At 41.3% G+C, this 12,752-nt stretch overlaps 1 protein-coding gene across 11 annotated transcripts in view; it reads left to right on the forward strand.

Moving 5' to 3' along the window:
* The window catches only part of foxp2 (forkhead box P2), a 95,388-nt gene that overhangs the window by 45,309 nt on the left and 37,327 nt on the right, over window positions 1–12,752 (forward strand). For 9 of the 11 annotated variants that reach the window (XM_047162406.2, XM_047162414.2, XM_047162415.2 and 6 more), the window contains one exon: window positions 12,008–12,097. In XM_047162406.2, the coding sequence (XP_047018362.1) occupies window positions 12,008–12,097 (90 nt within the window). Of the gene's footprint in view, window positions 1–12,007; window positions 12,098–12,123; window positions 12,404–12,752 lie in introns of those variants that run through there. The other 2 variants (XM_053688096.1, XM_053688097.1) reach the window with 2 other exon arrangements.

The following is a 12,752-nucleotide window of genomic DNA, read 5'->3' on the forward strand; positions in this document are numbered from 1 at the left end:
CAAATGTGGTAAATAAGCCTGGCTTCACCTCACAAATACACAAGAGGCTTTTCAAACACACGCATGTGTCACTTAGCCTGCGATTTCCCTTTTTCTCTGTGGGTGTTTTGTGGTAAGGGCTCGTAGGGCTGTTTTTGAAGTGGGGTTGGTTCTCATTTGCGTCTTCTTTAGTGCTGTCACTATGGACAGGACATCTTTATCCTCATCCTCAGTAAAGTAGCGTCAACACACACACACACACACACACACACACACAGAGTGAAGCCTACTGTACACATTCAGACTCTAGCCCTCTTGCCTCCCACTGTGTCACCGTACCAGCACACTGAGGGGGTTTGTGTGTGTATGTGTGTGTGTGTGTGTGTGTGTGTGTGTGTTATGCGATAAGGAAACATTGTCATCATGTGCACTGCATGTATTAATGTTGTATGTGATGCTTCATGCTTGACTTGAAGCTAAGCTGATATTGGTTTCACGCTTGAGTCTTCCAATGCCCGCTCCGTTTCAATTGAAATGTGATTGTTATTGCCGAGTATTTACCAGAATTATTTGATGTATGTTCCCGCGGAATGAATTTGCCTGCTAGGCCGTATTGAACTCGTGCATAAATTTTGGCCTCTATCTCCTCGGAAATGATTCCAAATGTAACCAATCGTAACGCATGTGAAACAGTATAAGCTCTTATTCTAAGATGATAAATGATCAACTAACCCTAAACGCACCATTTTAGACCGTGGCCAATACTAGAATAATTACATTTTTATCCACATTTAAAATTTGCAAATGAATTAGTTATCTAGCCAGATAACTAACTTCTAGTCAAGTAGCTTGCAAGTGAGATCTCTGTAGCAGAGTCTTGATTGACTGTTACGTATGAAACAGTTTATTTAACAATAGTCAGATCTATTCAAATATAACATAACAACCAATATTATCTAGATTAGCTAGATAGATACTTTACCATATGGGCTTGGTGGCTAAAATAGATTCAGTAGATTATAATATATTCAAAGCCTTGGTGTCTTGATGCAGACATACCCAAATCTCTCTTTTAGATAAAAATGAAACAAGTTTGACTTTTCTATTATGACTGGGCAATATGATGATTTAACATCGATAACGTGATAAACTATCACAATACTGTACCAATACCTGAGATCTTTTGGGTATCACTTTATCTTTGTATGCCATATTGTGCGGTTTACAACAACAATTAAAAAGCGACTGGAAGCAGCTTATTTGATGTTAAATTTTTGTACTGAATCTAAAATTCTAACTAAACTCTAAAATGATCAAATGTTCATTTTTTGCAGAACATTTTTTTCTTCTTTTATTTTTGTAGACGTTAAATAAAAGTATTTTCAAACTCAGTTTGCCATATTACTGTTTTGCTGGCAGTTAGGGTTAGGGCAGCCCTGCACATCACGATATGCACAGTATTGTTATCATCGGAATAACTATTATCTTTAAGTATTGTGATGAAATCTTTGTAATATCTCCCACACATACACCAAATCAGCCACACAGTAGAAGTCAAATTTTATACTATAAGTAATAAAAATCATGTTTTGAGTGCAAAGGTACTAAAAAATTCTAAAAGAAAATTCAATTCACACTACCTTCACACTTTTGAATTACACTTTGTACGATCTACAAAAATTAATCAACACCACACAACCAGACACTGGTGGTCACCTGTGCTTTCACTAATTCATATATCTCTGTACTGGACAAAGCCAGTTGTAGACCTGTAATAATCACTCATTTGTCCTCTGACCATCACTGATGAAGGTGAAACGCTTCACTCAGCGGCTTTTATACTCTCCCATACCTGCACTCAGTGGCCGCACTATGAATAATGTGTCATTTCGTTTTGATAGAGATTGTCGTCAAAGGGTTTTTTTATTAAGCAGTATAATTGTGCTGTTCTCGTCTGGAGTGCTTTGGAAGGAGTGATCATGCTTTTGGCACATTTATCAAAGCACAGAAAAAGAAAATGTGGAGAGTAAAAGAAAAAAAGAAAAAAAGAAAGCGGGTTGCTTCTCATATGGGCAGACTAAGTGAACGACACAGTGATAAATTTTCTTGTTAGGAGAAATTACATCCACTAACTTGAGCTACTTCAGCATGAAATTGAAAAAGAAGCATTTCTTCTGAATTTCCATTCTTGATTCAATGAAAGATGTAGATTAGCTCTTGGGGTGGGGTTGGGGGATGAGTGGGCAGCTCGGAGGAAGGAAAGTGAAAGAGTATGACTTTATTCACGCTACGTTCCTCATGAGACTGGCATGGGCCGGCCGTTGTTTATGGAGGCAGTTGAGGGCTGATTACAGCCATTATAAATGCCTTTGAGAACAGAGTGAACATGTATGTTTGTCTGCGAGTGCATGTATGCATGTGGATACATGGGATACATCTTAATCAGTGTGTACAACATCACCTGCCTTACAGTTCTCTCTCTCTCTCTCTCTCTCTCTCTCTCTCTTTCTATGTGTGTGAAGCAGCGCTGATTGATAGATGCTGCATGTCAATTTGGGAGATAACTGTATTTCATTCAGCTCTCTGGAAAGGTCAGGCATGTGCTGTAATCAGAATATTCACAAGACAAGCACACAGATCACAAGCGTGCACGTGGTGTGTGCTAGACTGTACTCTACAGCCTCATAAGCAGCTACACCAGCATTGACGGAGATGCATTGGCCCTCCACCGCTTAGATGCAGTGCTATTAACTCCGCTGATCTTTGGTGGAGCCGTGCGCTCATTCAGATGGACTGGAGAGATCCATCACTCTGGCTGGAAGATCCAGCGGCCCGCTGCGGTTTAATGATAGCCCGACGCTCAGGTAAATGGACTGAAAACAATAGTTTGTCTTCACCTGGAGTGCAGACAAGATCAGCTCGTTCTTGTACTGTATTTGTTGAACTCTATCTCATTTCATGCCGGTCATTTTTCCCCCCCAGCGCACCAAGAGTGATAAAGTTGAAGCGTGTTTTGCTCTCCTGTGCAGGGCTGAGCACATATTTCTTCGGTAAGGACACGCGCGCAATAACTTTGACGCATTTGGGGAGATCACCTACCGCATTGCTCTCTGAGGTCAGAGCCACGGTAATTAAGGTTAAGGTATTTACATCTGAGGGCAGGGAGCCGCTTGATCGACCCCTCTGGGTAATAGTGTACGAGCAGTGGCTCAGTCATACCGACACAGACACACGCTATTGACCCACAGATTGAGTGTCTCCATGTGTGTGGCTTGGCACATGGCTTCCCCTGCACATATATACACAAATGTTTCATTTAATAGAGATAGCAAGAGACCTTAAGTGAAGCAGAGTTCAGTATAATGAATCACTGTTAATTGACATCAGAGGAGACGGACAACATGCGTGTGCCTCGAGTCTTAAAACCTTTATTTTCAAGTTTAAACAAATTCATAAATTAATGAAGCATGAACACACCTCAGCATAGTGGTATATCAGCATAGCAGTCATGGTAATGGTATAGACACAAAGAACAAACTCTTCTTTAGTTGTTGCTGCTTCTCCCAAAGTCACAGCATGTCTGCGCTTCACCTCTGGCTGTATACTTTGGTGCGTGTGAACCGCTTAACAAGCCCTTGTCAATAAAGACAAGACAGAAATGGAGAACCTCAGAAAACAGCTTCATCCAACCCATGGAACCCGCTAGTCGCTGAGCGAATGAATACACGGCGCTTTCCTTTTTCCACTGGCCTCTCTTTAAATGAAGTGCAGAGTGCTTTCTCTCTCCCTTTAATGCAACATTTATTAAGAGGTATTCCTCCAACTGTGTGGCGCTCATCGGCATGGAACTGTGAAAAGAGATGGATCATAATCACTTGAAGGGCAAACAGAGCAGATCAAGTGCACACTAGGACGAAGGGGAAGTGGGTGTCGCCGGCTCACTTTTCTTCCTCCGTCTATCGCTTCCTCTTTTTTCTTTCTGCCTTTCTCTTATTCTTGCACACGTGTTGATGGTGAAAGTGAAAAGCTCTGCTCTCTGTTTTTTTGTTTTGGTTTCTTTTTTCCATTTTTTTTTTTCTTCCTGCAGATATAGTAGATAGTCAGGCTCTCAGTTGTGGCTGTGTAAAGGACGTCTCTTAGAGGAGGCAGATAAAAGAGCTGTGAATGGCCCTGCGTGTCACCTTATCTAAACCCCAGTGCTATACAACTGTTGAAAGTGAGAGCTTTACTAAAGCCAGTCAAAGTGCATGGGGGATAAATTGAATTTCATAAGCGAGAGACACACACTGAGACAATGTTCCCAGAGAGAGAGAGAGAGAGAGAGAATGAGACAGACTCTAGTGTGCTAACTTATACAGTGAGTAAAACTGGTCAAGCCTACAGTATATAACAGTCTGACTGTAGTGCTAGTAATTAGCAACAGTAATGGTGACTGGGAGGCCAGGGGTCTCTTTCCACCATCCTGCACTATTTGTTGCTGTATTTCTATGGGTTACAGATGTTGTTTTGAGTACTGGGCCCCTACAGCCTAATTCTCTCCACAGGTTGCTGGCAATACTGTAAACTATTATGCGTGCTCCATCACATACGTGTGGCGCGGATTTGCGAGAGCCATCCATAACAGTGTCTGCATGAAGCGGGAAGTGTATGAATGTTTGTGGTTGCAGTGAACGATGGAAGCTCGTTCTGTTTGGCCTGTTATTGCTGGCAGAGCTTCCGCAACGAGAGCCTGCTGGAGTCACACACTCATACACACACACATACACACACACACAAAGCTGCTGGCACAGAGACACATGCACACACACACTCACCCTGATGGGTTGAACAGACCCATGTTTTGTCTTCTCACACTTGGAAAAATAAGTGTGAGGTTACACAATGAGGCAGTCTTTTTTTTTTCTCCCCACTTTGTCTATCCCTCCCTTCCTCCTCTAAATGCACTGCTTCCTGGGGTAGAAATGACTGAATTCATCTCCAATTCACCAGGGAGGACTGTGCTATGCCTCTCTGTTTACAGTGGCAGAAAGTTAATATAAATTTTCATCAGAAGGGGAAGTTTACACATATGATTCTATTTGTCCTTCATTATTAGCACCTGAGTCTGGGCTGAGGGAGCATAATTGTCTGCAGACACAGGCCAAATAGATGCAAGGGAAAGGCAAATAAGCATACCCCAAAAATAATTTTATGGTTGTGTGTTACAATCCCTCTCCCTGGGATCCTTAATCTAGAAAATAAATAAACAAGTAGAGAGTAAGACAGTCAGAGAGAAAGAAAGAAGGAAAGAATGAGAGATCTGAGAGCATAGAGTGAGGGGGAATACATAAATAAGAAATGGAGGCATTGAAGGAGAAAGTGAAAGATTGGGTGTGGGGGGGGGGGGGGAGGTTAAAAAAGAAAGGAATAGAGTGAGAGACAGAAAGAGGGAGGAAAAGTAGTAGCAGCAGCCAGAGAAACACACAGAAGCCCATTGTTCTGCTGGTTAGCTCCCGCTCCGGCCCGCAGTCAAGGAAGATTCTCCATGGACCGGCCCGTGCACCGCACACTCTGTTGATTTATTGAGTCATACATAAAAATGCTCATTATCCCCACATCCTTTTCTCTTGTCTGGGAAGCGTGACATTCAGCTGGAGAAAAACATGCTGAAAAACAGCCTGATTTCCACAAGCACTCTGATATCTATTCTCTTTCTCTCTTTCTCTCTCTCTCTCTCTCTCTCTCTCTCTCTCTCTCTCTCTCTCTCTCTCATATTTCTCACTTGTATTTTTTTGTTTCCCTGCCTCTCCAGTGGCCATAGCTCAGTTAGCACACCGTTACTGGTCAGGCGGTAGTCTTCAGGATGCACTGGAGAGCATTAAGGCTTATACTGAGCGGCAGCTCACTCAGGTGTTTATTCCAGCATTGCCTCTATGATGCTCCTAGTCAGGCAATAAAACACTAAGGGCCTTTTTCACTGCACAAAATACCAGAAGTTTTGACACCAAAAACTAAAACTGTGCCATTTCCATCAGCAACTGGACCAACAGCATTCATTTTTAAGATCTGCACCAACAGCTTAATAGTACTTAGAGGTGGGGTTAGCGGCATGGTGTACTGCTGATTGGTTAGATGTTCATCACATCACACAACCTGTGTTGAGTACTGAATCAAAAAAGACCACAAAACCAAAATAGTCTGGTTAGCTGGTGCTGTTTGTGTCAGTAGTTTAATCTCTGTATCTACAGGCAGTACAGTGTTGTTAATCTACAAACACAGCATGAACAAACAACTTTTTGTTTTCTGATGATGTCATTAGCCCTAATGAAATTTAAAAAGCATTCTGTAATGAGCCTTTTCTTCAGTAATTTTATTACAGCAAATATAACCTGGTTAACGAAAACGATCAGTCAGACAAAGGAACAATGTTATTCCATCCATGTCTTCCATATTGGACTAAACTGTTGTGCCTATACTGGTGTCACTATAATCTTTCCTGATTATTTGGTGGAAAATGAACCAGAACTAAGTTTTGTTGTTTCTGGTTTCAGACGGTTTTTGTTTTATTTTGTGATATAAAAGATAATTCCACCTACAAAATTCCAGTTTCTAGAAGCAACGCCACATTGGCTTCAGTTTCCAGTCCCTTAAATCTCTCAGGTATCTCCCGTTCTGAAAAGCCACATCAATATTCAGACTTCTCTCTTACTCTGTCCATTGAGTTTTTGGAACTTTTGGTTGAACATTGACGTTCTCTGCCATTGTTTCCACAAGATATATGGAAAGTTATGCTGTAATGCTAGCCTTATCTCCTGCTCCATCATATTAGTTCTTTGCCACTCCTAACTATCTACAGTGTCCTCCACTAATATTGACACCCTTGTTAAATATGAGCAAAGAAGGCTGTGAAAAATTGAATATAGGTGTGCAACAATTATTGTCACCTCTATTAATTCATATGAAAAGAATATATTTGTATATTCCCACTGATATTTTACATTTTTTAGTACATCTGGATGACTAGGAACAGGAAATTGCTCAACCATGATGTCCTGTTTCACGGGGTATAAATATGAGGTAACGCATAGGTTGTCATGTGATGAAGTTTCAGACGGAGGCAATCGCAGTTAAGAGCTTTATTGAAGAGCATATAATCCAGAGGGCAAGACAAAAACAATAACAAAGACAGGCAAAGGTCAGAAGATCAGGTAAACAGGCTAGAGCAGGTAAGGCAGAAATCAAGGTCGAGGGTTAAAACAGAATTCTAACCAGAATAACAACACAATATCAAGGCTTGGTAAACGACAGAGACAATGGCAACTGAGCATATTAATTCGCAAAGACATAGTGAATGAACAGTCTCTTATATTGTGTAGTGTGATTGTGAGTGTGATTAGTCCTCAGGAGCAGGTGATGTGTCTGTGTGTACTATTGGGAGTTGTAGTCATCGGCCATGTTTGTAGTTTGTGGTGCATTCTGGGAAATGGAGTTTGCTGTGACATGACATAGGCCAAATTCCCTTAGTCATTCATAACAATGGGTAAGAGCAAGGAATATAGCTGTGATGTGCGGCAAAAGGTTGTTGAGCTTCACAAAATGGGAAGTGACTATAAGAAAATAGCACAAGCATTGAAAATGCCCATTTCCACCATCAGGGCAATAATTAAGAAGTTCCAGTCAACTGGAAATTTTATGAATCAATCTGGAATTGGACGTGTGTCTGGACATTTTGTTAGGATACATGGCATCATGGCCTCAATCAAATATCAACGGATATTAAAAGAAAACCCGACTGCCTATGCCAGAAAGCTGAAAATGGGCCATGGTTGGATCTTCAAGCAGGACAGTGATCCAAAACATACATCAAAATCAACACAAAAATGGTTTACTGACCACAAAATCAAGGCCCTGCCATGGCCATCCCAGTCCCCTGACTTGAAGCTCATAGAAAACCTGTGGGGTGAACTGAAGAGGAGAGTCCACCAGCGTGGACCCTGAAATTTGAAGGATCTGGAGAGATTCTGTATGGAGGAACGGTCTCAGATCCCTTGCCATGTATTCTCCAACCTCATCAGGCATTATAGGAGAAGACTCAGAGCTGATATCTTGGCAAAGTGAGGTAGCACAAAGTATTGAATAAAAGGGTCCCAATAATTGTTGCACACCTATATTTAACAAATATGTTTTTTATATAAACCTGTGTTGCGTTTGCAATTGTTTGATATCCATGAGAGCAGAGAATTTTTGTGATTTAAAAAAAAAAAAAGATCAAAAGTTTAAACAATAAAGACAATTTTTCACAGCCTTCTTTGCTCATATTTACCAAGGGTACCAATATTAGTGGAGAGCACTGTATTTTAGCGATGGCCATCAGGATCTAAAATCAGTTCAACTAAAGCATTCTATAAAAAAGTTATTAGAGAAACTTTAACAACCCTATAAACGGTGCATTTTGCACATCACTGCTTCAGTGGGCCTCGCATTCCCAAGACCCTACATCACTTTAGATATATTTCCTTTCTCAAACAAATCAACTAGCTCTGACCCTCGGGAGGTAATTCATCTTGCATGCTATCTCATCCTTGTTTGTATTTTCTTTTAATACCTTTAGTCACAGCAATGGAGTCTGGATCATGCTATTAAAATATGGTTCAAGCGGTGGTCCTGAGGAATGGCGACGTGTTTGTAATGATGTGCCAAACTGCGTCTGGCTGCTAATGTATTTCATGCTTGTTTTAGATCATGGAATGGTTCTCACAAAGGTGCATTGTGATGTGTTTTTTTTTTTTATTACTGATGTATTAAGTCTAAACATAGACCGTACAAGGAGGGGGGCGATAGCTGACATATGTTTCTTTCGTCTGTCTCTTACTCCCTCTCCGGTGAACTCTTCTCGGCTATTAATGTAGCTGGGGAGTGCCTGTGTAAACATTCGTGTTTCTCCCTCTGTTTCGCATAATAGTTACCCATATCGGCTTTCTTCTGACCTCGCTATCTGAAACCAATTATAGCATATCCATTTGGCCAAAACTTATTTTCATAAGGATCTTGAGCTGGGTGCTTGTGTCCTAGTGTGTGTGAGTGTGTGTGTGAGTGTGTGTGTTGGTGCACAGAATATGTTTCTTTTTCTCTTGGTCCTCAGAGATGGATATCAACATCAAATATGTTCCTGAGTGCCTTGTTATTTATGTTCGAGCTGGGGATCTTGAGCTCCTAGCTCTGAGGAATGCAGCGCATTGTGCTGTTTATACAATGTGTGCATTAATGGATGGGAGCTGGCATTTCTTACACACAGCAACACATTCTGGGGGTTTGGGCTTTCAGCAAAGTTTTGATGGCTGGCATACTATACGCATCATGTTTAAAGTTCAAGAGCAGCTGGTGTGGCTTCATGCAGGGTTCTATATGAACCCTAGCAATTGTTTTTGCATCAAGGTCACCAACTTAAACAAAATCGATTAACCATAAACAAAAAAAAAAAACAAAAGTGAATGATAGCAATACTTTATCCAGTATTTATACTGTATACTAATAATCCAGAGTATGTCAGTGTGTTCAAAGAAAATACTTTGATATCTAACAAGGGACCTGTATGGAAACTGCACTGACGTGACACAACATCACCCAGATTCACTAACCGCTACAATAATACATCAGATTAGATGGAATAAAATATCACTGGTGAAAACAGATCACATACAGTATTCAGTGACCACGCCAACCATTTCTCACTATGAATTAAACAGTTACAAATTTTACACCATTTTTGGCCATACTGGCTGTTATTGGAGCTGTTGCACAGGATTATGCGATAATCCTGAGATTATGAGCTCAGAAGGCAGCATTATATGAGTAGGCAGCATTATTTACATTTCAACATACCCTTGTTGTCATGCTGGAAATTATTTTCTCTGTTTTGCATCTTTTGCACAGCAATATAATGGTGTATTGATCTTCAGACAGCCAAAGCAAATGTGCTATTGATCAATGATTTGCATGTTTATGTTCTCCAAAATTGAACTTGACACAGGACATGATAGGAATTTCCATTAAAATAAACACAGTTTAACTTGCGAAGTTTTGCTGACAAAAAAATAAATAAAAACTAGCATGATTGGCTGTAGAAAGCTGATGGCTTTCTCGCGCACTCAGCACTTTCTCTAAATAAAGTGTGGCACAATCCTGTACCTGTACCGTATTGAAGAACTTCTTTGACTTTGTCCGTCTCCACCCAAGGACAGCGAGTCTGTATTGATCCCGGCTCAAATAAACATTTTCCTTCTGCTAATTGTTGTGCTAAGCCCATTAGGCAGCAGATAAAGCTCCACAATCACAATCAACGCTTGGATGGGCATGAAATCTTGCACAATTTACAATCTCAACCTCAAATCTAAACCAGTAATGACCTGAGACCTGGAGCAAGTTTGACTGTGGCTTCTAAGTCACTCATGCATCCAGGAGCATCACGAGCACCGTAACTAATCAATCAATTCAACATTAAAATGGAGAGACCAGTAAGGCATTATGAATCCATGGGGTAGTAATATTTCCAGGCTCAAGAAAAAAACTAGAAATTGGCTATTTGTTAGGCACAAAGACATGCTTTGTTTGTTATTTGTTTGGCGCTTGTAGACAGTGGGTCCACATGCTTCAGGCTGAAGTGGAGGGGATGTAAAGTACACCAGCAGTCTCTGCCACACCAGTGTCCCCTGAAGCATAAGTTCACATCAGCACGCTGCATCATGTGCTTGTGTCTGAGGAGACAGATCGATGCTGTTAGGACCTAGCGCCACTCTGTTGTGTTTGTTTACCGGGGGGCTCCGAGAGCCTGGCTCCTCAGAGCCACAGCCAGACAGACAGTGGCATCTCCTCGCTCTCTCTTTTCATAATTGATCAGGGGGATGGCTGCCTTCCCAGAGGGTTAAGATGTGGCAACTTTTTTCTCCCCTCCTCTCCCTCTCGCGCACCACCCCGCCCCCCAATTCCCCTTCTCTTTCCCTTTCTCCCTCTCCCTGTTTGCTCAGCATCTCAATGCACTAGTTCAAACATTGTTCTCACCAGCTGGCAGAACATTGCCATATGCACATCCTGTCAAGGCAGCTGTTGTCATGGATACAGGCAAGCACCAGAAAATAAAACAACCCCTTGAATGTGCAAGAAGTAGTGTCACTCTTTATCTGAAGATGTTTTTTGTTTTTTTTCCCAACCTCACCCACCCCTCATCTTGGCTCTGTCTCCACTTGAAGAAACACCTGTGAACGTATTGTTTTGTTTATTTATTTTTTTTATCTATTTTTTCGGGATTCTGGGAGGTGTAGTTGTGAAAAGAGTCACCTCTCTACATGTGGCTGTAGATACACTTTTAGATACACATGGACAAAACATTGCATCATTTTGTAGCTTTCTTGCTATTGTCATCATTTTACTCGCAGAATAAAACAAGACCCCCCCCCGGTTTCTCTGCCTTTGCTATGTGTCTAACATTGGGTAGCAGTCTTCCCCTCTGAGATGGCACAGTAGGCAGCCGGTATGATTAGGCCTAGAAAGCCCATTTTCCCCTTCTGTGCTCATAAGCACGGCTAATGCACAGTGTAAAACCCCAGCTCCTTGTTAATTCACTCCTAAGGTAATCTGATGTTGATTTTGTCAACTTTAATTACAGCTTGTAGGAACACTTCACATTGCCTGCCTCTACTTCAAATTGATATTATGAATATGCAAATGGCCTGGTAATTTGCAGAGAAGTGGGTATTTCAGTTGAGCACACACTAGACAGGTCAATTCTACTGACGCGCTCTGTGGTTTTTTCACCCACACTTCACGGGTGCTTTAGACAAACTGTATTTATTCTTCATCACGGCTTCGTGGCTCATCATGAAAAATGTATAATATTTGCCCGATGTTTCAGGATCCGTTTTAAAGCCAAAAGCAGGTAGGACTTGTGGGATTGATATTGGATTATGCGCTTTTTGTTCCGTATAAGTGTGTGTCGAGAGGAAGAAAGACATAAAAATCTCATTTTGCCACTCTCTTCCTACTCTCTTCGCAGGCCCTTCAAGCAGCAAGGCAATTACTCTTACAGCAACCAGGCAGTGGCCTGAAGTCTCCAAAGAACAACGACAAACAGCGTCCACTGCAGGTGAGCAGCTCCTTGTTAATCTCTTAAGTCCATCCATAATACATGGTGCTCTGGAAAAGATTTCCTCTGTTCCACTAGTCTGTTTGATTTGGCAATGTAATTCTGGACTTGTCACTGAAATTCTAAACCTGTCAGGGCTTCCGTTCTGTGGGGAAATGCTCACTCACACACACACACACGTACACACAAAGAGACAAACAGACACAGGAGCACACATACACACCCAACCTACGTTTCTATAGTGAACTTTCTGCTTCTGTCAGGCTTTGTGAGATGGAGGATTTCACCTCAGGCATGTCCTACTATGTAAGTATAGGAATGAGTGGAGAAAGTAGTCAACAAAATTTACTCACAAACAAAGAATGAATAATACTGTTCATTCTGTCATTATGCATGTCACAAACACAGTGTGTTATTTGCAGTTGGGCATGATTACATTAATATGCATGCTTTCCAGGATAACCCGTTGCTTAAATAAACCGACAGACCATTTACTTGCAATAAAAAATATGAATGACAGCTAGCTGCAGACTTTCCTATAATGTAGTGTATTCTAACTAGCTGCCATTTGAACTCCTCCAAGATAATTTGCCATATTGATTCCAGTTGCGCTCTATTTCTGTTGTCAGTGATTTGGTAAAGGTCATGCAAGCAT

Source organism: Ictalurus punctatus, chromosome 19 (genome assembly GCF_001660625.3).
Source record: "Ictalurus punctatus breed USDA103 chromosome 19, Coco_2.0, whole genome shotgun sequence".
Lineage (NCBI taxonomy): Eukaryota > Metazoa > Chordata > Actinopteri > Siluriformes > Ictaluridae > Ictalurus > Ictalurus punctatus.